At 39.7% G+C, this 27,256-nt stretch overlaps 2 protein-coding genes across 21 annotated transcripts in view; both read left to right on the top strand.

The window, feature by feature from the left end:
- The window catches only part of prex1 (phosphatidylinositol-3,4,5-trisphosphate-dependent Rac exchange factor 1), a 78,928-nt gene extending 74,215 nt beyond the window's left edge, over positions 1 to 4,713 (top strand). For both annotated transcript variants that reach the window (XM_005454151.4, XM_003449141.5), the window contains 3 exons: positions 25 to 127; positions 2,407 to 2,474; positions 2,598 to 4,713. In XM_005454151.4, the coding sequence (XP_005454208.1) occupies positions 25 to 127; positions 2,407 to 2,474; positions 2,598 to 2,640 (214 nt within the window). In that variant the 3' untranslated portion in view covers positions 2,641 to 4,713. The remainder of the gene's footprint in view (positions 1 to 24; positions 128 to 2,406; positions 2,475 to 2,597) is intronic.
- Positions 4,714 to 5,355: 642 nt separating this feature from the next.
- The window catches only part of LOC100703353 (potassium voltage-gated channel subfamily KQT member 2), a 34,604-nt gene continuing 12,703 nt past the window's right edge, over positions 5,356 to 27,256 (top strand). For 3 of the 19 annotated variants that reach the window (XM_025901924.1, XM_025901922.1, XM_025901923.1), the window contains exons 1-10: positions 5,408 to 6,583; positions 19,903 to 19,993; positions 20,084 to 20,210; positions 20,494 to 20,669; positions 21,968 to 22,093; positions 22,279 to 22,389; positions 23,476 to 23,571; positions 23,670 to 23,764; positions 24,361 to 24,420; positions 26,986 to 27,015. In XM_025901924.1, the coding sequence (XP_025757709.1) occupies positions 6,285 to 6,583; positions 19,903 to 19,993; positions 20,084 to 20,210; positions 20,494 to 20,669; positions 21,968 to 22,093; positions 22,279 to 22,389; positions 23,476 to 23,571; positions 23,670 to 23,764; positions 24,361 to 24,420; positions 26,986 to 27,015 (1,211 nt within the window). In that variant the 5' untranslated portion in view covers positions 5,408 to 6,284. Of the gene's footprint in view, positions 6,584 to 19,902; positions 19,994 to 20,083; positions 20,211 to 20,493; positions 20,670 to 21,967; positions 22,094 to 22,278; positions 22,390 to 23,475; positions 23,572 to 23,669; positions 23,765 to 24,360; positions 24,421 to 25,358; positions 25,813 to 26,985; positions 27,016 to 27,256 lie in introns of those variants that run through there. The other 16 variants (XR_003215626.1, XR_003215625.1, XM_019349941.2 and 13 more) reach the window with 13 other exon arrangements.

The following is a 27,256-nucleotide window of genomic DNA, read 5'->3' as shown; positions in this document are numbered from 1 at the left end:
CACTGGCCTTCATGTTCTTTGCAGATGTACTCTGACTGTGACACTGGAGCAGGCAATGATCCTAGCCAGGAACCATGGCCTCATGCCACGCTGCATCATGCAGACCATGGACATAATGCGTAAACAGGTAAACCTTTAAGAAGATCTCAGTCCTATTAAAATCAAGACTATAAAATATGGGTCAACTATTTTATTATATAAAACAAGAAAAACTTGGAGAGCACAATCCTTCGACAAGGCAGCTCACTCTCTGGGCACTATTTACTTTTAAGGAAACAGTGTTGCATTTTTTTGTATCTTGTTTTCATTGTTCTTTTTATACTTTAAGAAGTTTGTTGGACAGTAGTGTGACAGGTGTTTGTTTGGATTACAAAAGCACAATGTAGCAGTACGTAAGGCATAATAGGTACTGATTTGTAAATATCTGGACATGAATAACCTGAGCTCCTTAGATAATATTTTACTACAGTATATTTTTAACCAACTAGGCAGCTCATTTTTTCTCTTGACAACACTTTCTCTAAAGATATAACATATTTTGGGGCCGACCTGAAAGAAAGGCAGATTAGTGAAATGTAAAAGTGAGCTCAGAGGTCAAATGTGGCATGATATTTGAATGTCATACTTACAATGTGATACTGAGAATCAATGTTTGACCTTGTTTGAGCTTGAGGAAGAGGTCAGAGGTCCAAAGTAACGTGATATTTAGAATCCCCATATACACTATATTGCCCAAAGTATTAACTCACCCATCCAAATTATTGAATTTGGGTGTTCCAATCACTTCCATGGCCACAGGTGTGTAAAATCATGCCGGTAGACATGCAGACTACTTCTACAAAAGTGTGTGAAAGAATGGCTTGCTCTCAGGAGCTCAGTGAATTCCAGTGTGGTACCGTGATGGGATGGCACCAGTGCAACAAGTCCAGTCGTGAAATGTCCTTGCTAATATTTCACAGACAGCCGTTATTATTAAAGAGTATTATAACAAAGCAGAAGTCATTCAAAATGACTGCAAGTCAGCTATGAAGTTGTAGTCCTTGTAACATCACAGGTCAGCGGATGCTGAGGGAAATATTGTGAACACGTCACCAACTTTCTGCAAATTTTCTACAGACCTCCAAACTTCATGTGGCCTTAAGATTAGCACAAGAATAGTGCATAGAGAGCTTCATGTAATGGGTTTCCATGGCTAAGCAGTTGCTTCCAAGCCTTACATCACATAGCCTAATGCAAAGCATCAGATCCAGTCAGATCCATGTAAAGTACGCTGCCACTGGAATGTGGTGTGTGATGAATCACGCTTCTTCATCTGGCGATCTGATGGACGAGCCTAAGTTTGGCGGTTGACAGGAGGATGGTACTTGACTGCATTGTGCCAAGTGTAGAGTTTGGTGGAGGGGGGATAATGTTGTGGGGTTGTTTTTCAGGAGTTGGGCTTGGCCCCAGTTCCAGTTAGTTAGTTTAAGGTGAAAAAAGTTCTGACATGGCAACAAAAGACTGGCAAAGACATTTATTGCTAAAAAGCACAACTACAACAGCCCAGTAACATAAACGAGTACAAGTGAGTATCTCAGAAAAGCAGTGGTTGAGAATTAACGATAGGGAGAGGTTCTTTGCATCAATTGCGCTAAAGAGCACAGGGACCACTCAGCAGTGTTAGTGCACAAAAGCGAAAGCCTGCAGCCATGATGATAAGTGGACGTGTCATGTGTAAAGGCGCTATTAAAGCTGAAACAAACATGCAGGTCATAGAAAAAACTCTGCTGACATTCAGGCAAGGTCTTATATTGAGCAACATTCTGCACACATTGCAGCTGCATGGCACCGCATTAATTGCATTTACTGGCATTTAAAAATTGTTGTTTTCAATATTGTTCCAGTGAAAGGAACTCTTAATGGTCGTCACTCTACACCCCTACAAAGTTTTATCAGAATTCATTCATAACTTTTTGAGCTATTGTGTTTATAGACAGAATTACGCACAAGTATGCAAACGCTACCAAAAACCTTGGTGGAGGTAATTATAAAAACAACCAAACGAGAAATATTTATAGATTATTTTGTTAGTTTGAAATACCATCTTTTAGGACTTATGTAAATGGGCAACAAAGCTCAAGTGAATTGAGTTGATGCGTGAACACCCTGGATCAGAAATCCTATGTAGCTCCCTTTGCTGGACATTTAAGAGCATGCTGTAGTATATTATAGAACAGTAATGAGCAGTTCTAAACCCAACTTTACATTATTTGTTAGCAATTAGCACTTCTGTTTTTCATATTTTACTGTTATTAATTTTTCATATTGCATTTCGTTTGTTTGTTGCTTTCTGTGTTTAATCTGTTAATGGTAGTCAAGCAGTCTGTTATGTTGAGCTTTTAGCTTATATATTTTCTCTCTTACCAGGGGGCAAGAGTTGAGCTGTCTGCTAAAAATCTCAAGGTAATGGACCAGATGCCTCCATCAGCTCCAAGGTACTGAATGAAACCATCTCTAGGCACCTCAAGCCATGCCTTTCAGATAATTGCACTGTTTATATGTAATCTGGGTGGATTCCCCTCATTTGAAGTTTTGCTTCTTCTTTTTTTTTTAAACAGGCTCTTCAAGCTATGTTTGCCACCCTCAGATGGAGACCTCTAAGGATACTGTCACTTCAGCAAAGTCATCACAGAGAGGGTGATTAAGGAACTGATGATGACAGGAGCATAGAGACACTGGCAGTAGAAAACCTTTGCCTCTCCCCATTGCCCCGCTTACACAGGGATCATTCCGGCGTGGATACCACTAGAGTCTTCAGAGCACCTACAGTGAGACTGATGCAATCTGAGTCTCAGGACTAGTTATGTATTATTTTACTGGAGCTAACCATATAGAAGCATTATTCTGTTGGCTCGCTTTCCAAACCATGTCGACTTAACAACCGGTTCAAAATATTCACAACAATACGAAAAATGAGGAGGCCCCATAAAGACAATGTCCACAGTGGTTATTCTCACAGTTGAGCTTGTATTATTAACTGGATTAACCAAACTACCTGTAGCTGACTGTCATCCTAAATGCAGACATTTCATTTTGCCTTGGACTGCAAAATCCAGAGAGTTGCTTGTTTCTCTGTTCAGGCTGGCGTTCCCCAGGGCTCAATGTGTGGACCCCGAGTGAAGTAGAATACTTGAATGCCCTGTAATTCATATAAGATGCAGAAAGTTAAAGATTAGACAGAGAAATGAAAGTAGGGATTGAGGGGCAGATGAAGATGGCATGGGGGTGGGGTGGGATTGCTGCATGTGGTTACTGTGCAATTACTGTAGGTTTAGTGTGAGTACTGTATTACTGCACTATATGAAGGATAGTTATTTATTGTGTCCAAGAAGGAGCGTTTTATCGCCTACTTATACTATATCGGGTATTAAAAGAATCTAAAAGCATTCCAGCCTACGTATTGAACAGTATTTAAAGGACCAATGGCATGCCGTCTTTTGGATGTAACTGCTCTGGTGTATTTCATTTTTATTTATGTGTTACATTAATCTTCAGGGAGTGCAAGGGATGGATGTACTGAAGCTAGCTAATCAGAATCAGGACAAAGGAAGAAACTATACAAGGCTGTTTCTCAATAAGCAGCCAAGTTATCAGGATACTGTTAAATTATTAATATATTAATTCAAGTCTTCTAGTTGAAGGATTACCTTCACTTAACTAAGACACCTTTTGTTTTTTGTTTTTTTAAATTGGCTTTTATGTTGTCTTGAAACGATTGTGTTAACTGTAGGTATTAAAAGAAGCACAAAAATTGGTCCATTCAGTGTTAGAAAAAAAGTACTGTATGCAGTTTGCTGGTGATGTGAACAAAGGGACTGTTTGATGACTGAAAAAACCCAGTAACATTAGTTTACTGACCATTTTATTATTATTATTTTGTACATACAAGCTGTAGCAGTGTCAGAGGGAGGGAGAGTGAGGTCGTGTAGAGAATTAAAGCAGAGAGTTGCTATAAATTAAACTGGATTATTTTTTATGGAAATAATATAGTATATAAAACCTTTTTGTATGTTTAACTGTGCATTTAAAGGGAACCTGATTCTCTTTTTTAACTGTAACCTCACTGACAATTTGTTTCTGACTGTTAAAAAAGGTTTGACATGGATTTCAAGGACCTCATTACAGCAGGTCATGTGATCTTTTTATTTTTTTTATTTGGTTCATGTTGGAATAGTCCCTACACATCCCTTGGCAGTAGCATTACCAACAGAAATTGACATCCATCAGTTGGCATATAAAACCCATGGCTATTTGCATTGTTTTAGTTTTCTTTATCAAACGTTGCTCTTAACTCGAGCACTGTAAATATGATAAAACTCCCAGTGCAGCGTTAGTTATCATAACCTGGTCTTAACTGTGCTACCGGTTCAAATTAGCTAATGATTGCAGCATGTTGGTGTAGCAGGACATACATGTCACTGATTACACATGTATTTACATTATTCTAATGTTTCATTATTGTATATACTTTACCTGCAATTTGTTGTTGCTTGCAAATAACTGTAAAAAGGATTTTTGTTGTTGTTGTTGAAACTTTCTAAAAATTATCATTGTAAATGGAATCTTAACAAGCTAGTGAATAAAATGTTCTCAGTACGACAAACCTTTCAGCGCAGCAGTACTGTTGGCTGATCCAGTGGCGGCTGGGATGTCCTTCGGGATATTTTATTTTCATTTTGATGTTTGTTTGTTTCTTTAACCCTTTCTTCTTTACAGTGACCTTATGTATGCTCATGTATGTGCTCCGTGTAAGTTTGCATGAGTCAAAAAGATGATTACATCTTTATGCTTTCACACCATGGCAGCAGGCTGTGACTAAGTAATACTGGGAGTGACCATTGTGATGGTTTCTTTTTTCATCTTACTCATTCTCATATTTGTGCTTGATGTCATAGTGCATATGATCTGGTGTCATTTAAATTAAAACAAAAGATCCAGTAATCTGCAAATCATTTAACTCTTATAGTTAACTGAAAACAACAGCGACAAAATAAGAAATGCTTGAGGTGAAAAAAGTTCTGACATGGTAACAAAAGACTGGCAAGGCCGTTTAATGCTAAAAAGCACAACTACAACAGCCCAGTAACATAAACGAGTACAAGTGAGTATCTCAGAAAAGCAGTGGTTGAGAATTAACGATAGGGAGAGGTTCTTTGCATCAATTGCGTTAAAGAGCACAGGGACCACTCAGCGATGTTAGTGCACAAAAGCGAAAGCCTGCAGCCATGATGATAAGTGGACGTGTCATGTGTAAAGGCGCTATTAAAGCTGAAACAAACATGCAGGTCATGGAAAAGACTCTGCTGACATTCAGGGAAGGTCTTATATTGAGCAACATTCTGCACACATTGCAGCCGCATGGCACCGCATTAATTGCATTTACTGGCATTTAAAAATTGTTGTTTTCAATATTGTGCACTATTTTAAATTGAATATAGGCTTTGCATTATTTTGAAACTGTTTCCGTTCTACTACTGTCATCACTGTGAGCGCGTCATTCACTTTCAGGTGGATGCAAACTGGTCTACATTGTTTCACGCTGGAGTGTGCGCAAAGCAGGCTGGGGTGCTCCATTTCTTTGTCTTCTGTCTTGGCTGTTGTTGATACCTTCTCAGGCTGCATGTGTATTCCTGTCGAGGGAACACAAACCTCGAGGCATAGCCTGACATAGTTTGCGGTGTCCATTACCCCGAGTGAAGAAGCTTCACGCATGAATATTACATGAGAGTGCGTAATCCATTTAAACCCTTTCCTGCAGTTCCTCCCGTGTTGGAGTTAAGTGGTGAAGATGGCAGGTTATCTTACGCCGGATTCTTAAAACTAACACGATTCTTTCGGACATATCATAGTAATGGACTTCCCCACCCTCCCAAGTTAGTTGAAACCCAAGGATTGTTTAAAGAGAGCACTGGAAGAAAGCTGACGCTTGAACTTGGCCTTAATTCATTAATGTAATTCGATTAAGAGCATTTCTGGCAATAAGATGATTGAAGAACGCTTTTAAATCGCTGGTCACCAACTAAATGAAATCCATGTGCATTTCCCTCCCTGCTGTGTGTCAGATGGCCGGAAGGGGCTAAGGTAAAAGCATACACGGTGCAGTCTCGCATGCTTATTGCAATTGGTTTTTCTAGAGGGACCGACATCGACTGCATTCACCACCAGCACACACCCCTCAGCAGCGGTGATGCATCCCCGCGGCAAGGGCACGGACAACTCCTCCTCAGAGTCGTCTCGACTTTAGAATGGTGCAGAAATCTCTCAACGGCGGGGTTTACCCAACTCAAGCCGGAGAGAAGAAGCACAAAGTCGGGTTTGTGGGTTTGGACCCGGGAGCTCCGGAATCCAGCAGGGATGGGGCACTGCTCATTGCGGGCTCGGAAAGCACCAAGCGGAGCAGCATCCTCTGCAGACCGAGGTCCAGCATCTCCGCAGGAAGACCGAGACCGTCGAAGAAAAATGCCAGCTATCGGAAACTACAGAATTTTCTCTACAATGCGCTGGAAAGACCGCGGGGATGGGCGTTCATCTACCACGCTTATGTGTAAGTGCAGTTTTGGGCTTCTGCCACAGTTGCCGTGCCTTGGATTAGGAAAGATGCTGTGGAGTTTTGCAGATCGGGTGTCTCGTTCTGCATTACTGATAATGATCGTGCGACGCAATAAAGGGTTAAATGCGGTCCTGCTGCCGAACTGCTAGAGCCTTATCACACGAGAGGAGTCACTTCACCTCCATAACTCCTGCTCCAACTCTTTATTGTTGGCTTTTGCAACTCATGCTTACGTCAGAGTGTCATTTTGAAAGACTTTAACATGTCCACGATGCTTGCAGTTAGTGTTTAACATGTGCCCACGTTCACATACGGTTGGTCTTCATTGACTGGAGTTACCATACGTTGCGGCAGTTTTCAGCACTGTGCTCCGTGGACAGCTCCTAGTAGACGCTGCAGTCTGACTCCGCACAGTGATGTGGACTCTGCTAACATGCATGTGTGTGCGAGCGTTTAGGGAGAGCTCAGACAGTCTCTTGAGTTCTTGCAGCTGGAACATGGTGCTTTGCTGTTGTTTTCCTTGTCTGTTAGGTTAAGTGAGGTTTGGGTAGAACATAAAGAGTTAATGTCAGACCCCCAGAGATGCCATGATCGATATGAGGCCTCACGATCTGTAATCTCTAGTGAGCATGAAATCACAAAGGATAACAGTGTTTTAGGGTACGATCACATGATGCTTTCATACTGAAGTGGTGCTGCAGCAGTTTCTGTCTGCCAACCTGGAAGATGAAAGATTGAAAAAAAAAAAAAAAAAAATGGTCAGAATCTATTCAGTAGACTCCCAGGATACTCTCTGATCTTACATTTCTCATAACGCAACCGAAATAATTTATTCATCGCCTCCCTGCCTCATAATCGCATGAAGTCCATGTCGTGATGCAGACTTCCTGTTTAATACAGCAGACATTAGTCAAATGCTTTTCTGCGTGGACCCACTCCAGTGTGTTATGTATAACATACTGATGAGATGAAATGATTACAGTATGTTCCCTTCACAAACACATTCTTCAAATGAAAAGGTGTGTCACCTGTGTTTTGAAGACCCCTCTTCCAGCTGTGTCTGACTCCTTCCAGTTCAGTGATGCTGCATGCTTAGTAGTGAGGAGATGAAGTAGCCACAGCATTGAGGAATTCACTGGGCACAGCATATCGAATCCCCAGACACAGCTGGATGCCCAGAAGTAAGCCTGTGCTCTAATGTGAAACCACACGCACTCACACAGAGCCCTCTGGGTACTTCTGAAATATTAACCGAATACTACAGCAGCCGAGTCTCCATTTGTTATGCCTTTTTTTTAGATGCTCTTCATTGCTGCTCTTAGGAAGCAGTGCGAGCTCTGTGGCTGAATCTAGTGCACGCAGACATGATGTGTTTTAGTAGCCAAGCTACGCCAGACAGCCTAGTTAGAAAAGGGTCAGTAAACATGTGTGTTGTCTAAAATCAGAATCCTCCAGAAAGTTGTAGAGTCCTGAGGAACCCGGCTGTAATGGAGCGAAATCCAGGTGGAATGAGGTGCTAGGACACGTGACCGTGATCAACAGACACAAATACGCACCAGCCAAAAAAGCCACACAGAGTCACCACATGTCTGCCCTTTATTCCATTTGTCTGTTCTATGCATTATTCATAGTCATCACACTTCATTTAATCTCCCAGCTCTTGCCTTTCCACCTTGCTGATTTATAAAACAATCATGTGATGACAGTCAGCTCTTTCCACGCCCGGTTCGGTCTGTTCCTTATCCCTTCTCCAGTGGAAAATGCATTTGGCATGAAGTAACAGTTGCCTTGAATGAAGCAGTACTACAAGGTATGCTAGCAGCTTTCTTTTTTTTTTTGATGGGGTTTCTCTGGAAATGTTAGTCAGGTGTTGTGTTCAGTGGCCTCAGTTGTAATGTGCGTGAATAATCAATATGTGGAACATGAGTACTGTATAGCCAGAATACTCTTGGGCTTGCTGCTTTGGGTCCTCTCTCTCTCTTTCTCCCTTTATGTTTCTGGCTGTCTGAGACCAAGGCCAGCCTTTCTCCATCACTTTTGGTCCAACATTAGATAAGGGAAAGAGACACAGTGATCTACAGTCATGGATCCCTGTGGGATTAAATCTTTGCTGTTGTACAAAATTCATCTTGTCTCAGTTCTTTCTTGGCACAAATTCTGCTACAAAAGGTGTTTTCAATAGGCTTAATGCTATTGAGACAGTAACGTAAAGCCAGTTCTCTGCAGCCTGTAACAATTTCCACAAAGCCAAGGCGTATTCCCGATCAGATGCAGTGCTGAGCTTTCTGTTATCTTCAGCCATTTGGCTTCTGCAGGAGCCTGATTATAGTGTGTCCTCTTGCAGAAAGAACCAGCTGTGTGAGATACTTGAACACCCTCTGCAGCTATAAGATGACTAAATGTCTCAGTTGTTCACCAGAGTAGAATATTACCAAAAAAAAAAAAAAAGACTGCGAAAACAGTGGACTGACTAAAAGGCAACAAAATGACTAAAAGGCAATAAGTACAAAAATAATTATTTTTTGGTTATTGTGAGAGACAACCTAAGGACACGACGTGGTATTCCATTATTATGCTGATCTGGTAATAATGCAAGGAAAGCAGCAGACAGATGCTGGCTGCCAGCATCTGTCTGCTGAGATGTGATTGTGTGGTCTCTTAAAAGATGAGGGGTCTGTGATAAAGTAGAAGCCCAAGTCCTAGTTGGGTTGAGTGTGTCCTATATACTATTCTAAACAACACTTAAAATGCAGGCTTACTCAATTAAACACATTTAGAAGATTTTTCAGTGCAGCCTCACTTGATCATGACCGCTTTGCAAGGGTGCAGGTTTTTTATTGGAAAGTGATGGCAAAGATTGTTGGTATTATCCACACATGCAGGCTAAACATTTATAATGGGAAGAAGGAAAACATGTAAACAAGATCCAGAAATGCCTTCTCTGAAATGAGGCAACACGCAAAACTGTTCTATATTCTTTAAAAAACGTTACTTTTGGAAATCATGGAGAGTGTGTCCTCCAGTTTAAAAAGGAGGCGGAACATCCTGTTTGTTATCAGCATGCAAAAGCTGTCATCTGTGTTGAACAGAGCTGTAGACTTGCACTGATGGCCCTGTTTGGATAGCAGCATTTAGGCAAGAATTTCCGTTTTCCATCAAATCTGTTGCTTATTTAAGCAAGACAATGATAACCTATATTCTTTGCCCATTATCACTGGAGGCAGCCTTTCTTCCCCAACCAGGGGAGAGCATTCCACCATTTTCTCACAGAGAACCACATCGTCAGACTTCCTCAGCCCGGCCCATTCACAAAAGGTTTACAGGTTGTTGCAAAAAGAGCTCATGCAAAACAGCAGTATGTATGCCCCGGCCCTATCAGTTTTATATCTGTTGTTGGCACTATTATTAAAAACATAGTCCAGTTAAATATCGCAAAGCAGGCTGAGATGTTCCATTTCTTTGTCCGATTTCTTGCTGAATTACCAGATAACATATGGTTTCTAACACTGAGAGAATTCAGATAAATACTCCTCCGACACTGAGCGTAGTTTTGAGTCAGCATGTGAGCTGCTCTCTCTTTACGTTTCAGCATATGTCATCATTCTGCTGGTGTCGCCTTTGGCCACGGTGGCTGCCATTCAACAAAAACTACAAGAACTTAATCTGTTACGATGACAGCTATGACACATTACACCATAAAGCAACTTTTCTTGAAAGACACGTCAACTGAGTATTGTAGCAAAGTGTTTTTCTATAAACTATTTCCTGTTAAGTGCCTATAGCTAATATCTCTGTATTATAATGGATGACAATGGTACTTATATATGAAAAGAGTTACTTATAGTGAAGAACTGAGATGGAACTCCTGAACTTCATTCAGCTCAGTTCAGTTTCCCTCCTTCATCTCATCTTGGTTATATTATCAGGCTTTGGAAAATCTAACACATGAGTGAACAGATCAGATGAGAAGCTTAAATCAGAAAAATGTTTTCTATATATAGTCTGTATAAGAAGGGGTATGCACTGGTGTGATGTGCTAAGCAGAGGGTTTTGTGTTTGATGAGGTGGGTTCAGACCCGCCATGAAGGGAAAACTCAGCACTGAGCTATTTCAAGCAGGTAGAGGCCCATGTTTGCCTCTTGAGAGAACAGGAGGGGAGAACTGAAGGAGTCTTTACTTTAAAAAAAAATTCTGCTGTCCTCTGTCCCCGTCTTTTTTCTTTTAGGTTTTGCCTACTGCAACTTTAACATGAATGCCCTAGAAATATTGCACAATTTGATCGACTTGAAAAATTCAAGTTGCTTAGATCTTTGTTATGTAATTATCTTTAACTTGCTAGTTACATTACATATCGATCAATCAATCGATCAGCTGATATAGTTGACAAGCCACTTTAAAGCTATTTGGAAACATTAGAATGGAGGCTTGGCATTCTGATTATTTGTCAAAATACTTTTTGCACATAAAATAGATTTCTCTCTTTTTTTTTCTCCAAATTTTCAACGGGTTATGGATACTGCGAATGCTAAATGCACAGAAAGGCTACCTCTGCGGCTCATAATTAAGACAATGACAGCAGACAGCTACACTTGCAGGGTCACTTGTGTGTTTGGTTTTGCACGTTGAGTGCCCCAGAAAGCCATCGTCACCCTCAAACATCCCCTTACGGTGTTCACAGAGCGCTCACTGCAGTGCTGGCACTTGTTCTTCAGACGCACTACTTGCTTAGTGAAAAATCCTTACCTCCTTATTTGCTTGCCACGAGTTCGGCGCAGTCTAAATTTAGCGTGATGAGTATGTCTGGGTAGGCAATGTTGTGCTGAGCGGGACAAATCAATGTTTCTTTATCTGCAGCTCAGGAGGAAATGCAGGCTTCTCTGCTTCCAACAGCAGCCCCCTCAACTCGATTGATCAACAGTCACGTTCCCACTGATGTCGTCTGGACCTCGCTGGCAACAAGTGGATGTGTGTGTTTTGTGGCTTGTGGCTGTTTGTCAACTGCAAGAGGGAATGTGATTTTCACTGTTTGTGGCTTTTTAGTGGAGGCTGAGGTGCCAGAGATGAAATGATGTTAAAAGAGCACTGCATGTCTATGAGCTGTGATGCATTCAGTATCAGAGAGTCATCTGTAGTTGAAACATTGACCTTTGTTTATGGCGTAAACTATATATCAGCTATATCTACTGGCAGTTTTTATTAAATATAAATTTAGTAAGTTTAATTATAAATCCATAAATGTTTAGCTATGGTAAAATAGGCACCATGTCTCTGGTTCTTCGTGTCTTTACGTGAATTTTAAACTTGGGAGTTCTAAGGCAGTATTGCAGCAAAGGACATTCAGAATTACGACTTCAGAGAGTATAAACTGTAAAGACTTACAACAGAAAACAGTAAAAAATGATCATTGATGAACTCATAATGAATATAGCAGTGTTTATGTGCCATAGTTACCTAATTTGCATTACCAAATAGTGCCTTAAATTTATTTCCACTGAGGATCTGATGGGACATTCATTTAAAGTATATCAAGACACATAAATAAACAACAAAAACTCAGAAGTGTTGCTCAGGATGTCATAAACAAAAGTGGTTTGAAAAGGTGTGGGGTTGTTTTTCAGGATTTGAGCTTGGCCACTTAATTCCAGTGAAAGGAACTTTTAATGTTTCAGCATACCTACATATTTTGGAAAATGTGATACTCCCAAGTTTGTGGGAGCAGTTTGGAACAGAAGAATCTTACTGGCCTGCACAGAGTCCTGAGCTTACCCTGACAGAAAACCGTTGGGATGAATTAGAGCAGAGACTTTGATTTAGGCCTTCTCATCCAGCTTCAGTGTCTGACCTCACAAATGTGCTTCTGGAAGAATGTTCCAGAACATTTGAAGCTGTTATAGCTGCAAAGGGTGGGCTGACATCATATTTACACCCTATAGATTAGGAATGGGATGCCACTTAAGTTCATATGTGTGTAAAGGCAGACGAGCAAATACTTTTGGCAATATAGTGTTTGTGCTTTCTTACAGAGAGTTGGCAAGCTAAGACTTTGCATAGTATAGCTTAGCATAGCATAAAGACTGTCTTGATGCTACGCTAAGTCATAAAAACCTTTTATATGGTCATTGGTAAAGACAAGAAAACAGCTAATCCAGTCTTGGCTCGACGAACTCGACGAAGCATGTTTAGATAACAAATCTCAGTTTGTTAACCCTTCCAGAGGGAAACTTTGGGTTTTCTGTTCCAGAGTTAACTTCGACTCTGAGTCACTTACTAGGGTAACAGACTCTGATGAGCTGACTGACAGTCTGATTCATTTCCTCATTCACAAAGTTGCTGTCCGTAGGGGAGCAAATTAATTTGCAGATGTTTTTACAAGCACTGTGAGACCACCAAGCACTGTGAGATGTTTGCTATCTGCTGCAATTATATCCCAGATTTATAATCAGTGCAGAATAAAATCTATATAGTCTATTTCTAACTCTGTGGACAGTCATACAGCTGTCAGACTGTTGTTTTCTTTGCACTGCAAACATTTACTGCAAATTAGTAAGCAAGCAATTTATTTATACAGCACTTTCAGAACAACTCCCAGCTGAACACAAAGTGCTGTACACTTGACATGCCAGAAATGGCATGTGACACAATTATTATAAGAATCACTGTTTAAATAAAAATTTTCTGTATAGTATTATACAGTCATATTTGAATTCTCCTCACAAGACCTTACTTAGTCTGTATATCTGAATTTGCCTCCCATTTGGACCATGATCTGTGTGTATGTCCCATATAATGAAGAGATGGAAATGACTGACTAGAAGCTGTGCTTATGGTAAAATGATAGATAATCGAGTATCTGTAGGGACTAATTGTTTGATTGCTTTAGGAGGCAAGTCCTGTTACCTTCTTTTATCAGCAAGAGTTCTCATCAGAAAGTACTAATGAGCTGGGCAAGGTCAAGTCAGCAAATCTGCATAACCTGATCCCCAATTATAAATGCAGCTAGCTATCTATGTAGCCTTTTCCTCCGTAACATTTAGTTTCAGTGACTATACTTTAGAGGAACTAATGTGATCCGAATGTAAACTGTAAGTTTTGACCAGCATATCAATCATTGTTAAAACATGGAGCTCGTGAATGTGTTATTTCTTACTGCTGTCATAAGTGTAATATCATAGCTTTTTGTTGTAAGCTTGCAAGCTGGCTTTGGTAATAACATTTTTAAAGGAATAATTCATTATCATGGCTAGGTTAGTTTATATAAAGACAAGAATCAGACTGAAAAAAATGCATAATAAATAATGTTCCATCTAAAATGCAGTTTAACTGGACTCAGTGTGCTGAAATCATTTCTTGGCAGTATGCTGATGTTCTGCTTGGCAATATCATAGATGTAAGTACATAAGACTCCAGGAAGAGTTAATTTATGGGATCAAGTGGATTAATGAGTTTTGAATAATGAGTAAGTGTTGTCTTTGTGTGCTATAATCCATAAGTAGTGTTGGTGTTCACCTGGTGAAATTATAAATCAAAATGACAAGTTATGGAAATACCATCACCTCCCCAGTGATCATCGGGGCATCACAAATGAAGGATGCAGTTATTCTTTTCTGCGTTTCTCACACATGTAGATGTCACATAACACGCAATAGTACAACAACACTCTTTTTTTGAGAAAGACTTATAAAAAGGTGTTTTGTTAGCCCTGGGTGTTTTTTTTTAATAACTCTGAAGCTTTTTTTAAAGGGCAGGCATATTCAAAAAGTAGTCACCAGGTGATCAGGAGAGGCATCTCTTACTACTGTCACATCTGAAACACTGCCGACTTATAGACACTATAAAAGACAGATTTAGCCTCTGTGCAGTCAGCTATTGGTTGATCCAGTCGACGCTTCAGTTCACTACGAGGTTTACATACAGGTTTCACTTGGCATTTGGAACCATAAGAAAACTGGTTTAAACTCAATCTCACACTTTCTAGAATCTGACACAGACGTGCTCGACTCATCTCGTGTAAATTTGTACAGCATTTTATGTAGAAGAAAAATCTCTATCAACAGCTGCTGAGTGCTGCTAGAATGTGCTCTTCGGTGAATTCGCTGCTCTGACAACATCTAAATATGATGTGATGTCTTTGTCATATCATGGAGTGTGATTTCCAGCTCTGCTGTAAAATAATCCAGAATCGCATTTTTAACATGCATCTGGTTACTCCTAAACAACACTGAGACAAAGACATGGATAATATTGCAAAACACCTTTCAATGTTTTCTTTGCAGAACTCAAATATGTTCACTACGTTCAAGTTCACCTTGGTCACTTTCATCAGTGTATAAATAACATTGGAAATGTGTGAGATTCACATTGAAGTACAATGACCTTGTCCTGTACTATCATCGTCTACGCGATGTATCCAAAACACTGACAATATTACAAGAGATGATGAATTATTCATAGTAATATTAAATGGCAACCTTCCTCTCACAGTCACATCTTCTGTCAGACACAAGCAGGGTACTAACATCTACACCTACACAATGACCATCTGTCTCAGTGTGCATAAGTGAAGATAGGTAACAGTTTGATTAGCAGTGCAAACTTACAAAAATATGGGGAAAAACTGCAGTTATACCTGATTCCAAAAATACCTACTAACCGTAGGTGACCCCACTGAACTACTTTCAAATTTGAGTTGAGTAAACAGTGCATGGATGACTTCATCACTACCACAGATGAGATTGTTTTTATTACATAATGTCTCATTTGAATAATACATAAATATTTTCACTTTTATGCCAGCCTCCTTCTCCAGCCAGCACTTTTCCAGTGTCTGCTGTGCACCGCTTCAAAAATGAGTTAAATACAAATGCAATCTTGCATCGTGATTTTTATTAGCTGATGTTCAGTAAAATGTATATAATCATGCATTCACGCCAAATAATTATAGAAAAAAACCACACGAGTTGAATTTTTCATTGGGCCACTGAACTGAGCAGCAATTTATTTATCTTTGTGTTAACCAAAGCACAAAAATCTTAAAGCGCTGCATTCAATAACATAATAAGAACCACACAGCCCTTCAAAGCACTCCCTAGCTCAGTAACACTTGCCTTGTACTTCTTGTGCCCAAGCAAGTAATCAGAAGCCAGGCATGTGTGCTCTGCCCCCAAATAGGCCTCCTTTGCTTTGAGATTTGCTTTATCTTTCTTGTATAATAAAAAGTTATTCTTTCAGTGGACTAATGACAACTCATTCTTGCCTGGAAGCTGCAGGTAATCAGTGTACAGTACATTTAGTATATTTAGGAGCACTGTACAGTTTTTCAGTGATGTAGTCCTTGTGGATGGAGTTCTCAAAGTTCTCTCAAAGAGAGAAAGAGAGAAAAAACTGAATATAGTCATGATCAGCAAGATACAAATTCAATACTCACCACCTAATTATGTAATAGTGTCTTTTAAATACCCAGGGGCATATAAGGCAATAGTTTGGATCAGTGCTCATAAAGGAAAATGTGAAGGATTCTCCGCAATATCACGAGACCAACCTGGTGGATTTTACTTAATGCTGAAATCCAAGCAAGGGTAGACATTGTGGGAATTTGAGGGAACAGCTGCTACACTGGACTGAACTTTGGATCCGTCTCTTCAGTGACTCCAAGCTCACAGGGGGGAAAAAGCCAGTTGCTGCTAAGAGATGCTTCTTTGTATTCAAGCAGAATAAATGAACCTTAATGATCTAATGAGCTGTACTTGATCTTTACTTTACAGGTCTTCTTGAAGAGGCCAACTTTACATGATCACAGAGACAGAATCAAAGAGAATCAATTAGGCTGGAAAAGACCTTGAATCTAACAATGGTCACAAAAGTGTGCTGATCTTGAAAGACCTTATCGCTCTCTCTTTCTCTACACACACACACATATATATATATGTTACTGATTTAGTGTTTATGAATTGCAAAGTCAATCTTAGGGACACGTGTCTATTCACTAGTGATATTTTAGAAGAAACCGATACATTTTTGTAAGATATGTATATTTTTTTGTATTAGCGCTGTGACAGGCTGGCGACCTATCAAGACTCCATCTTTCACACCACCCTGAATTTGATAAGTGGGAGAAAATGGATGGATGGATGGTAATCTGTGTATTCCACATATGCCATAAAGAAGATGATATTTAGATTGAAATATCCTGTTGGCCTGTAGCTGAAGTCCAATAGTCAGGTTTGATGACTATTTATTTCTTATGACAATAATACATTAATAATTTTCTTTTCTGAAATCTGATACTGGTTGTTGTGTTCAAATGATTAATCGAACCATTGTATAAAGTAATTTGATAAATTGTGTGTTAAATATCTAATCATCACATCAGATTTAGATATTTGGTCGTCAATGCTGATACAAATTTTCAGCCAAGTGCCGAGCAAGAACAGGAGATTAAGAGTGCAGCAGACTGATGAGCAGTTAGGTACAGAGGGTTCACACAATCATCAGGGACAACACAACAAACAGCAAAGGCAGACTGACAATATATACCCTCACAGGATAACAAGGGAAGATATAACAGGAGGGATGCACAACTGGAACTGGAATACTGAGACAGGGGGAACTGAATCAACAGAAGAATATCTGTTACTAAAATAAAACAGGAAACACAACTGAATGATGAAACAAGGACTAACACAGGGGAACACAGGAAAACTGCAACCAGGTAATATGATAAATAAGAAAGAAGTAGACAAACCATTTATCACAGAAATAAGGAACAAAACTTAAACATAAATCATTCCCAAAAACCAAAGGGAAAAATGAACTAACACAAACATATTCAAACTGATATATTATTAGTTCTCAGAACATTTGATATTAATTCTACTGTGAAACAGCTTTAAAAAGGTGCAATTATCACGAGAAAAATCCAACAATTTCTAGGCTTGTTTTCAGATACTAGCAACACCCCTGCTTAAAACACAAGAAAACTAATGTGAGTAATGTGATCTAACAGGATGAACTTTACTGGCAGACTACAGATATAATGTAGTGTGTAGCAAAAGCTTTCACAGCCCGTTCACTTTTACTAAGACTTGACTGCTGAAGTCATCCATGATATATGATATGATAACAATGACCTCAGTCTGACTTACCAAAGTAAAAATGTACAGAATTGTGGGTTTAGAGGTGAAAGTGCTTGTTGTTAAATATTTTAGGCCTTTGAGGAAGAGTAATAAAGATATCATAAAGAACGAATCAGAAAAAAGCTTATTTATGGGCTTCACTGTAGCCACACGATTGATCTTTGCTGCTTCATTCTGATTGGCTGATGGCCAAATATCACTGCCAGGAATCTGATGGACGTGAACTGCAGCAGGAAATTCAGATAAATTGCATTTAGGAAAAAAATCAAGGGTGAGCCTTGATGAGGACTGGTGAGAACTGAATGAAGCACAGAAGGAAAGACTTTATGCTCACACTTGATAGAAAATACAGTAGATCTGATAGCACTGATGTACTTGATTTTTTAGGGAGTGGCAAACTCTGTCCGAGAGAGACAGACAGACGGATTCAACATGTTTTACTGGTGATGTCAGCGTTAAGCTTGTTTGCTTCTGAATGGAGGACGATATCCACCTTACCTGCATTGTTACTCACGCTGACCTATTTTAAATTTTAGAATTATTTGAGAACATTTTGACGGATATGTGCAAACCTCAGTTTATTTATGTGGATACAAGCGTACCAAATTGATTCCGGGCCTTGTTAGTGTTAAGTGCTACGCAGAGATACACACAGTCCGTTCTGTTTCTGAGCTGGACTTTTGCCCTTCTTCATTTTCAAAGCTGCACAAACACATTTGCTTGTTTTAATAATGGATGAAGTGACAGGACGAAGTGTGTAACGGAAAGGTGACACTTGCAGAGATAAACCTGACAAGAATTGTCACTTTACAGTTCAAATCCACTCTATTCCACTTTTGGCCTTTTAGAGCATGCTCTTCCTGTGGTCTTCTTTTCCAGCTGTGGGGGGCAGTTGAATGATTTCTGACCAATACCCAACAGCACACGGAGTAAGAAACTAGAAGCAGCTGGTGAATGCAGTGGAGCTTTTAGCAGAGAGTAAGACCACTGAAGTAAATAGATTAGAAACACATTATCCAGCAGCCACCCTCTGATGTCTTTACTTTTTCAAACCAACTGATATAATAATAAATATACTACTAAGTAATATACAGTTTCAAACTCTGGCCCCGTGTATTCTGTGTAAATGCAACATTTTCTGAACCTTTTTACCCCAATCATCAGCTCACGCCATAACAATTATAATCAAAACATCTCATACTATTCATTGGTAAATGAAATTATTTTTGCATCTATATATTGGAATGATAATGGGCTCAGCAAATACTTACTGCCATTCTACAGTATCTCTAAGTATGATTGATGTTGCTTATGGCTCTACCTTTTATAATCCTGCACTTTCCTGGGTATTATGTTTCATCAGGAACTTTCCATTTGTTCTGCTCTGGATTTCTTCCAGCAGATTACTTTTTTTCTTCTGTTTTTGAATTTTGTAATTAAAAATTTGTAATTAAAAAATATGTAATAAAAAAAAGAAACAAACAGAAGAATTATTCTGTTTTTTTTTTTTAAATTACTAGTGAAATTGACATAAACTTGACATAGTAGTCATTTATCCTAATTAAACAGATTTAGGTGGTCTATTATAATTCCGAATCACCTTATTCTCCAACATAAGTGAGGTCAGGACCTGCTGAGGCTCTCATCTGAGTATCTCTTGTGGAGCAAAATTCATATGCAAGCCCATCATTTAACTATTTTATCCAAATGAATCCCCTTTTAATAATATCTAATCAGGATTTTATCTGTTGTGCAATGACTAGCCTTAAGTATTTTCCCCAAGTTTAGGATAAAAGCATCAACAGTTTTTCTGCAATTTATATCAACATAAATTCTCATTTAAAAAAAAAAGCAATCCCGCTAATGACTCTGACAGAAAGCAGATAAAGTGGCTCAGCTGAGATTAGATGTAGAGATTAGACTCTGTCTAATAAGGAGGGGGTACTAAGGCTGGTTGGATGGCTTGTCAGCTGATATAATTCACTGTTCAGAGGTTTGTACACTTTCATACAAATGTGTTCAAAATGTACAAAATTGGCTTTAACTGACTTGCATGGTGATACCGATTACTCTGAACTGGACCAAAAAAAATATCTACATATGGATCTATCGGGTGTAACAGTGACTTACCCTAAATAAGAGAGTAGAAGAAATAACTTTACTTTGTTTCATCTGTTCCAGCTTCCTCTTGGTGTTTTCGTGTCTTATACTCTCAGTCTTTGCCACCATTAAAGAGTTCACACAAAGCTCAGAGAGTGCCTTGTACATCTTGGTAAGTATCACTTTATTTGATATTTTAACAGTATACTGCATATAAATTAATGTCACAAGGTTAACTCCCCCATTTTGATTTTTTCCACAGGAAATTGTGACCATTGTGGTGTTTGGAGTGGAGTACATTGTAAGGATATGGGCTGCTGGCTGCTGCTGTCGATACAGAGGATGGAGGGGGAGGCTAAAATTTGCCAGAAAGCCTTTCTGTGTCATAGGTGCGAAAACACGTTTGCCTTGTGTTTTACTGGCTGTTATTTCGCTCACCTTGAAGAACATAACATGGACACATTACTTGTTACTTGTTTTGCTATTACTTCTGTTCTTAAATGCTGAAACTTTTGATACAATGATACAAAAATATTTCACCAACTGCAAATTGGTTGTTTGAACAGATTAAATGAACAATGATCTTCAGTGTCCATAGTAAAGTGTTGTTAATTTAGTCTGGTTTGACCAAGGTCATGGTTTTCTATTCATATGTTGTACTTCTCTTCCCAGACATCATGGTGCTGATTGCCTCAGTATCTGTCCTGGCAGCTGGATCTCAGGGCAATGTGTTTGCCACCTCGGCTATCAGGAGTCTGAGATTCCTGCAGATCCTACGGATGCTGCGCATGGACCGCCGTGGAGGAACCTGGAAGCTGCTCGGATCTGTAGTTTATGCACACAGCAAGGTGATCTTGATGTACTCCAGTTTTGTCTGTAGTTTCCTCAATTTTTTGATTGTTAAGATTGTGTGGCCGCCATTATCACTTTTCTTTTAACCACAAAGCATGCAGACCAGGTGAAAGTAATATTTTTAGTACAGAGTAAGTGTAATCCAAATAAATGAGCTAAGAAAGAGCAAAGAGAAAAAGCCCAGCACATATAATAAATGGGAATTTGAAAAATTATCATGGCTTACAAATATGTTATTTTAGAAACATTTTGTTGTCTTATCCATATGTCTTTGCACATATGCAAGAAAAATGCAGCCATTTTACCCTATTTCAATATACCCTGCTCAAAAATATTAAAGGAACAGGGAGCAGGGCCTCACTGACCCCTTGGACAGCCTGGTGGTGCCAAATGGACTGAAACATAATGTCCCAGAGGTGTTCTGTTGGATTTAGGTCAGGCGAGCGTGAGGGCCAGTCAGTGGTATCAATTCCTTCTTTCTCCAGGAAGTGCCTGCATACTCTTGCCACATGAGGCTGGGCATTGTCTGAACCCAGAGACAGTGGGTCCAAGTATTTAATCCTGATACCTAATGGCAGTCAGGGTGCGGTTGCCTAGCCTGTGCGCACGTCTATGGATATGGTCTCCACAGACCATAAGTAACCCACCACCAAACAGGGCAAGCTGAGGAGGAACCCAGAAATGACAATTGGTCCAGTGGTTTCATCTTGATACCTATTTTACATAACATGTTACAGGCAGCATAAAATTCTCCACGGCTTCTCCACACCCTTTCACATCACGTCTCCTTGAATCTCCTCGATGATCTTGAGACTTTGCTGGGAGACACAGCTAATCTTCTGGCAATGGCATGTATTGATGTGCCATCCTGGAGGAGATGGACTTAGATGGAGATGGACTCTATTATCAAAGGTGTCTCCTCTGAGAAAGTCTATCATGGCAAGGAAGCATATTTCTCTCCGTTTAATTTAAATGAGCTTGGAAAATCAAATTATTTGCTTTTACTAATAAGCTACAGAAACATCATTACAGGGTTTGTGGGTGTTTGTGTATGATTACATGAGAAGGAGAGATGGCAGGCTGCAGCTTTTGTCGAGACGAGGGAAATAAAGATGTTTATGAAATGCTTGGTTCGCCGCACAGGGCAAGAGATTCACATATGATGTCCAATATTGTTACAGAATAGTCATTTGTACCCATTGACAGAGGTTAGGTTGCCATTTTTGCAAGGCATTCAAGATGACACTTAATTACTTTAATTTCCCAGTGGTCACTGTATTGGTTTTCTCTGTAGGAGCTCATCACAGCGTGGTACATAGGCTTCCTGTGCCTCATCCTGGCCTCATTCCTGGTCTACTCTGTGGAAAAGGAGTCAAATAATGAGTTTGACACGTATGCTGATGCTCTTTGGTGGGGACTGGTAAGACTAACTCGAAAAAACAAGGACAACATGGATCTGAAGTATTTGCTTTCTGTTTTACAACATACAGTTTTGACAAATATTCAGCTTAGAAATGTTCATTTTACTTTATTTCCAGTTTTACAAAAGAAGGTATTAAAAAAGCTAATTAATGTTTGTTTTTTTTAATTTATTTTTTTTACCAGATAACTCTTACCACCATTGGTTATGGTGATAAGGTTCCCAAAACCTGGAATGGACGCTTACTAGCAGCCACGTTCAGCTTGATCGGCGTTGCCTTCTTTGCCCTTCCTGCTGTAAGTATGTAGGCTTGTCTTTAGGGCGTTGAAGCCACTGATAGAGTTCACACAAAGTGCACATCATAAATGATCCTCATTTATATGCCTTTACTCTCTCTCCATTATGATGTTCTCTGTAAGTGCATATCTGCTCTGCCCTAAGAGAACATACTCTCTGTTCTCTGACAGGCTCTTCCATAGGTTATGGTTTCATTTAGTTTGATATCATAACTACAGTAGTACATTCATGCAATCAACATTATGGATTCGAAACATATCAAATCAAGTGATTAACCTGAAATGACAACAGGATAGCACATTTAGCACCCAACACCTAGCATTTTAGTGTCTATCAGCTAACTGTTTTGGTTTTACAGCCCAGAAAACATCCTGTTTTATCCCACTTCAATGACTCTCATTAACCTTGTTTCTTGTTCAAATCATGTAGCTCATCTCATCACTCAAGCTGGTCCATTCCCCAATAACTGACATAAAAAAGCAGCAACCAGGTGGCGAATGTAGTTGAGCTAGAGAGCCAGTTTTTTCACAGGTACAGGGACAGTGACAATCAGGTTTGTATTCATCAGATCACCAAAACACCATAGAAGCAGTGTGAGGAGATAACTACTGATGTTTTTCTTTTTGGGACAAGCGTCCAGTCTTTGACAGTCCAAAGAGTCACTGATGCTTCTAAAAGGAGCTGAAAAAAACTTGGCTCGTTATTCACGTTTTCTTTAGAAAGCCTGAATTTGATGATGTAGTTTCAGTGGCTAAAGTACGTGTCGGTGTTTGTTGTTCCACCTGAGATTTAAAGATATCACACTCAGCAGTAAGCTCTGAGTAAGCAGCTCCTATTCGTTCAGTCAATCATACAGGAAACTGTACTTGATCAGCAATCACTTTTCCTGTCACTACTTTTGGCACAGCATTTAACATCAGCATTTCCTCTCAGGTTTCTATAACCCCAGATGTTTTGTTGGATTGCTTCGGAGAACTGTTAGGGGACGAGGAGGAGACAACTTGCTGTTGTTGCAATTCCTCCTCCTGGCCCACTGAGGTCAGTAAAAGTCACTGATTATTTTATGGGTTTCTGCTTTTGTACAGGGCATCTTGGGTTCTGGCTTTGCCCTCAAAGTCCAAGAGCAGCACAGACAGAAGCATTTTGAGAAGAGACGTAACCCCGCTGCAGGCCTCATACAGGTATACTGTGTGATAAGATCACTAGATTCAATTTTAAACACTGTTTAATTCTCCAAACAAAAAAACTAAAAAGCCTTTTTAAAAATTTCCTCACCCAGGCTGCTTGGAGGTTTTATGCCACCAACCTCTCCCGTACAGATCTGGTGTCTACGTGGGATTTTTATGAGCAGACTGTAGCTATTCCGATGTACAGGTAACAGATCAAATAAAGTGGTTGAATCATGCTACACAATATTCAGCATTTTCAGGAAATACAACTGTTTACCCATATCACATTCTGCCTTCTTTCTGAACCTTGAAAGCCAAGTTGAAAAATGAGCTCACAGAATAACCTCATCTTATTGTATTCTAAACATCTTTCTTGGATCAGAAGAATCACACGCCGGTGTGGCTTTACACTTTCTGCTTTAATAAGGCTTTCTTTTTAACGGAGAAGCAGATGAGAGTCTTGGCAGTGGCACTCTGAAATGCCGTTGAAAAGACAAATACTGCCCTTGTCCAATTTGAAAAATTAAGCAGACATTTTGGTGTCCAGCTGTAGGAATTAGCAAATAAGCTGCCTTGCTCGATTCTCACAACACAGATTTATTTTGCTTTTAATCTAGAAGTAGAAAATCATTAGTTGTCTATTTTGAAATGAGTTCACTTAGATTCCAGTTGTAATTTAAGGAGAAAAGGTTATGACCAACTGAACATAACTTAAGGCAATTAGCTTAAAAAGCCCAAAGGCGTTGATGAGGCTGTCTTGATAGAACGACTTCTTTGAAGTTCTTCTTTGTCTTTTCCCAGACTTATCCCACCTCTGAATCAGCTGGACCTGCTGAGGAATCTGAAGGGCAAATCATTCAGGTATAACAATGACATTAGGAGTGACAAAGTTGTTGGTGTGATAGCATGATCTCATTATGATGACACCAACGGTGACTCAGTGATCTTGAAATAGAAGGAACCAGGGCATCAGAGGCTGAAATAACTATGTGCGCTGTCCAAAATATACACTGAATGCCTTGATTGTCACAAAGGAATAAGATCTCACCTGAACCCTGTGAGTTTGGTCTGCTTGCCGCACACTTTGCGCTGCACTTCCTGTGTCGCTGGGCCTTCCTTTTGTGTTACCAGCTTTTGTGTGCACTTAGCTCGTTGTTGCACTCAGTTCATTTACTGTAGATTAACAAAAAAAGAGGCTAACCAAACATTTATTTTAAAACACACCTTGTTAATGCAAACTTCAACCTTTGCCCATAACGAATGAATTTTATGGAACATTTTTTTAACTATTGTTTTCTTCTATTCGTTTATTTGTAATGGGCAAGCACGGAAGAACACTGACAGTTTCACTGGCTCTATAGCCAGAGCAAATTTTCAACCCCACTTGAGTGGAAAACCTGTGCGACACTTAGAAATTTCATTAATATACATTTACCAGACAATTTATTAGTTATACCTTGGTAGAAGTTAGTTAAACCCCATTTTGCTTTCAGAACTGCCTGAATTCTTTATAACAAATATTCAACAAGGAGCTGGATATATTGGCATGATAGCGTCACCCAGTCGCAAATCTGCCTGCTGCACAGCAATGCTGCAAATCTCCTGGTCCAGCACAAACCAAATGTTCTCCACTAGATTGAGATCTGGTAACTGTTGAGGGCATTTGACTACAGTGAACACGTTATTATGTTCAAGGAACCAGTTTGAGATGATTTGAGCTTTGTGATGTTGCTCATTATCCTGCTGGAAGCAGAAGATGTAAGCCTGTGCAAATTGTAACCTCAGTTTCCTGTTGACAGGTGTGGTCTTCTGCTGCTGTAGCCCATCTACCTCAAAGCTCAACGCGCTGTGCATTCAAAGACGCTCTTCTGCATACCTTGGCTGTAACGAGTGGTTGTTTAAGTTACTATCAATTAACTCAGTTACTGAGCCATTTTCACCCAAAGACCTGCTGCTCCCTGGATATATTCAGACCGTTCTCTCTAAACCCTCGAGACGGTTGTGTGGGGAGAATCCCAGCAGATCCTGTTCCTATAATGCTCTAACCCACCTGTCTGACACAACAGCCATGCCATGTTCAAAGTCACTTAAATCACCTTTCTTCTTCATTCTGATGCTCAGTTTGAATGTCAGCAGGATGTTTTGGCCACAATGCAGTGAATTGCTGCAGTGTGATTAGATATTTGCGATAACAAGCAGTTGAACAGGTATGCCTAACAAATGTATGGTGGCCCTGAGAGGCCAAACGGACTGCAACCTAAGAAAACACCACCAATAAGAAAAATGCTGCAAAAGCACACAAAACACAACAGACATAAAAAAAACCAACAATGAAAATAGGAAAAAACAGATTTCAAAAAGCACAAGGGAATTGTTTCTGGGGAGACAATAACCCGACGGACCAGTTCCAGGAACCCAAAACATGGTAGGTATGTTTTATCATCCATCCATCCATCCATTCGCTTCCGCTTATCCTTTTCAGGGTCGCGGGGGGCGCTGGAGCCTATCCCAGCTATCATAGGGGATTCATATAATATAATACTGATGACGGATTTTTAGGCTAATAGTTAGGCTAACACACTTATGTCTCATCTTTCTTTCCTCACAAAACCGATAGATCCTCCACTTCTTTTAACTGTCTCCCAGCGCAATTCTTAGCATATTTTGGTTCCTGCAACTGGTCCGTCGGGTTATTGTCTCCCCAGAAACACTTCCCTTGTGCTTTCGGAAATCTGCTTTTTCCTATTTCTGTTTTGTTTTTTTCTATTTCCGTTGTGTTTTGTGTGTTTTTCTTATTGCTGGTGTTTTCCTAAGTTGCAGTCTGTTTGGCCTCTCAGGGCCACCATACAAATGGCCTACAAATGCAAAATCTTAACAATAAAGGTCCAGGTTTGATCCTGGAGGAATACCTGTTTGACTCGTGTTATGCAGCTCACTGTAGTTTTACATATTAAGAGAAAATGTGTCAACTTTTTGGTTGGTTTGAAAATGAAGATTCTTTGAACCCCAAATTGCTGAAGTGTGAATAGAAGATAGGAAGCACTTAAGAATAGAAAAAAGTGCTTGTATGTGAATGAAGTGCTTTGAGTGCTCAGGCAGGGTAGAAAAGTGCTATATAAGAACCAGTCCATTTACCTTTTGTATTTACTTAATAGCCTAAGGTTTCTTTTGTCAGTGGAGACAAAAACCATTGCAGAAGAGTGAGTAAATACTGGATACTCATCACAAAATTTAATCTTAATAAAAATATGAAAGATCATCATTCAGTGTAAGCAGGCAACTGTTGCTGTTGTTTAGAACTTGTTTCCACTGCCCCCGTGTGGTAACATATATATTTATTTTTTTCAGGTTTTTACAGATAATTTTCATCCATGTCCATAACTTGTATCTCACATTGTGTAACATTTATGCCGTTTCTGCTCACAGGAAGGAGTCACAAACAGAAACCTCTCCCAGGTCTGTGATCTGGTTTTATCTCTCGCCTCTTTCCTTTGCCTTCTCTTCAATTCTGCTCTTAGCTGCTGCTGAGACACTCTTCTTGGGGGAGTGTGCTTACTGTACATCAGTGTGCGAGAGTGGGGGTTTGTGTGTGTTTGTGTGTCGGACATGGGTGTGGCTGCGTGTTAAGTGCCTCCTTCAAGAACGGTCACGCTGCATTTGCTCACATGGTGCTCAAAGATCAGCTCACTTTGGCCTC

Source organism: Oreochromis niloticus, linkage group LG20 (assembly GCF_001858045.2).
Source record: "Oreochromis niloticus isolate F11D_XX linkage group LG20, O_niloticus_UMD_NMBU, whole genome shotgun sequence".
Lineage (NCBI taxonomy): Eukaryota > Metazoa > Chordata > Actinopteri > Cichliformes > Cichlidae > Oreochromis > Oreochromis niloticus.
The sequence above is the reverse complement of the archived record's forward strand: the minus strand, read 5'-3'. Positions and strand labels throughout refer to the sequence as shown.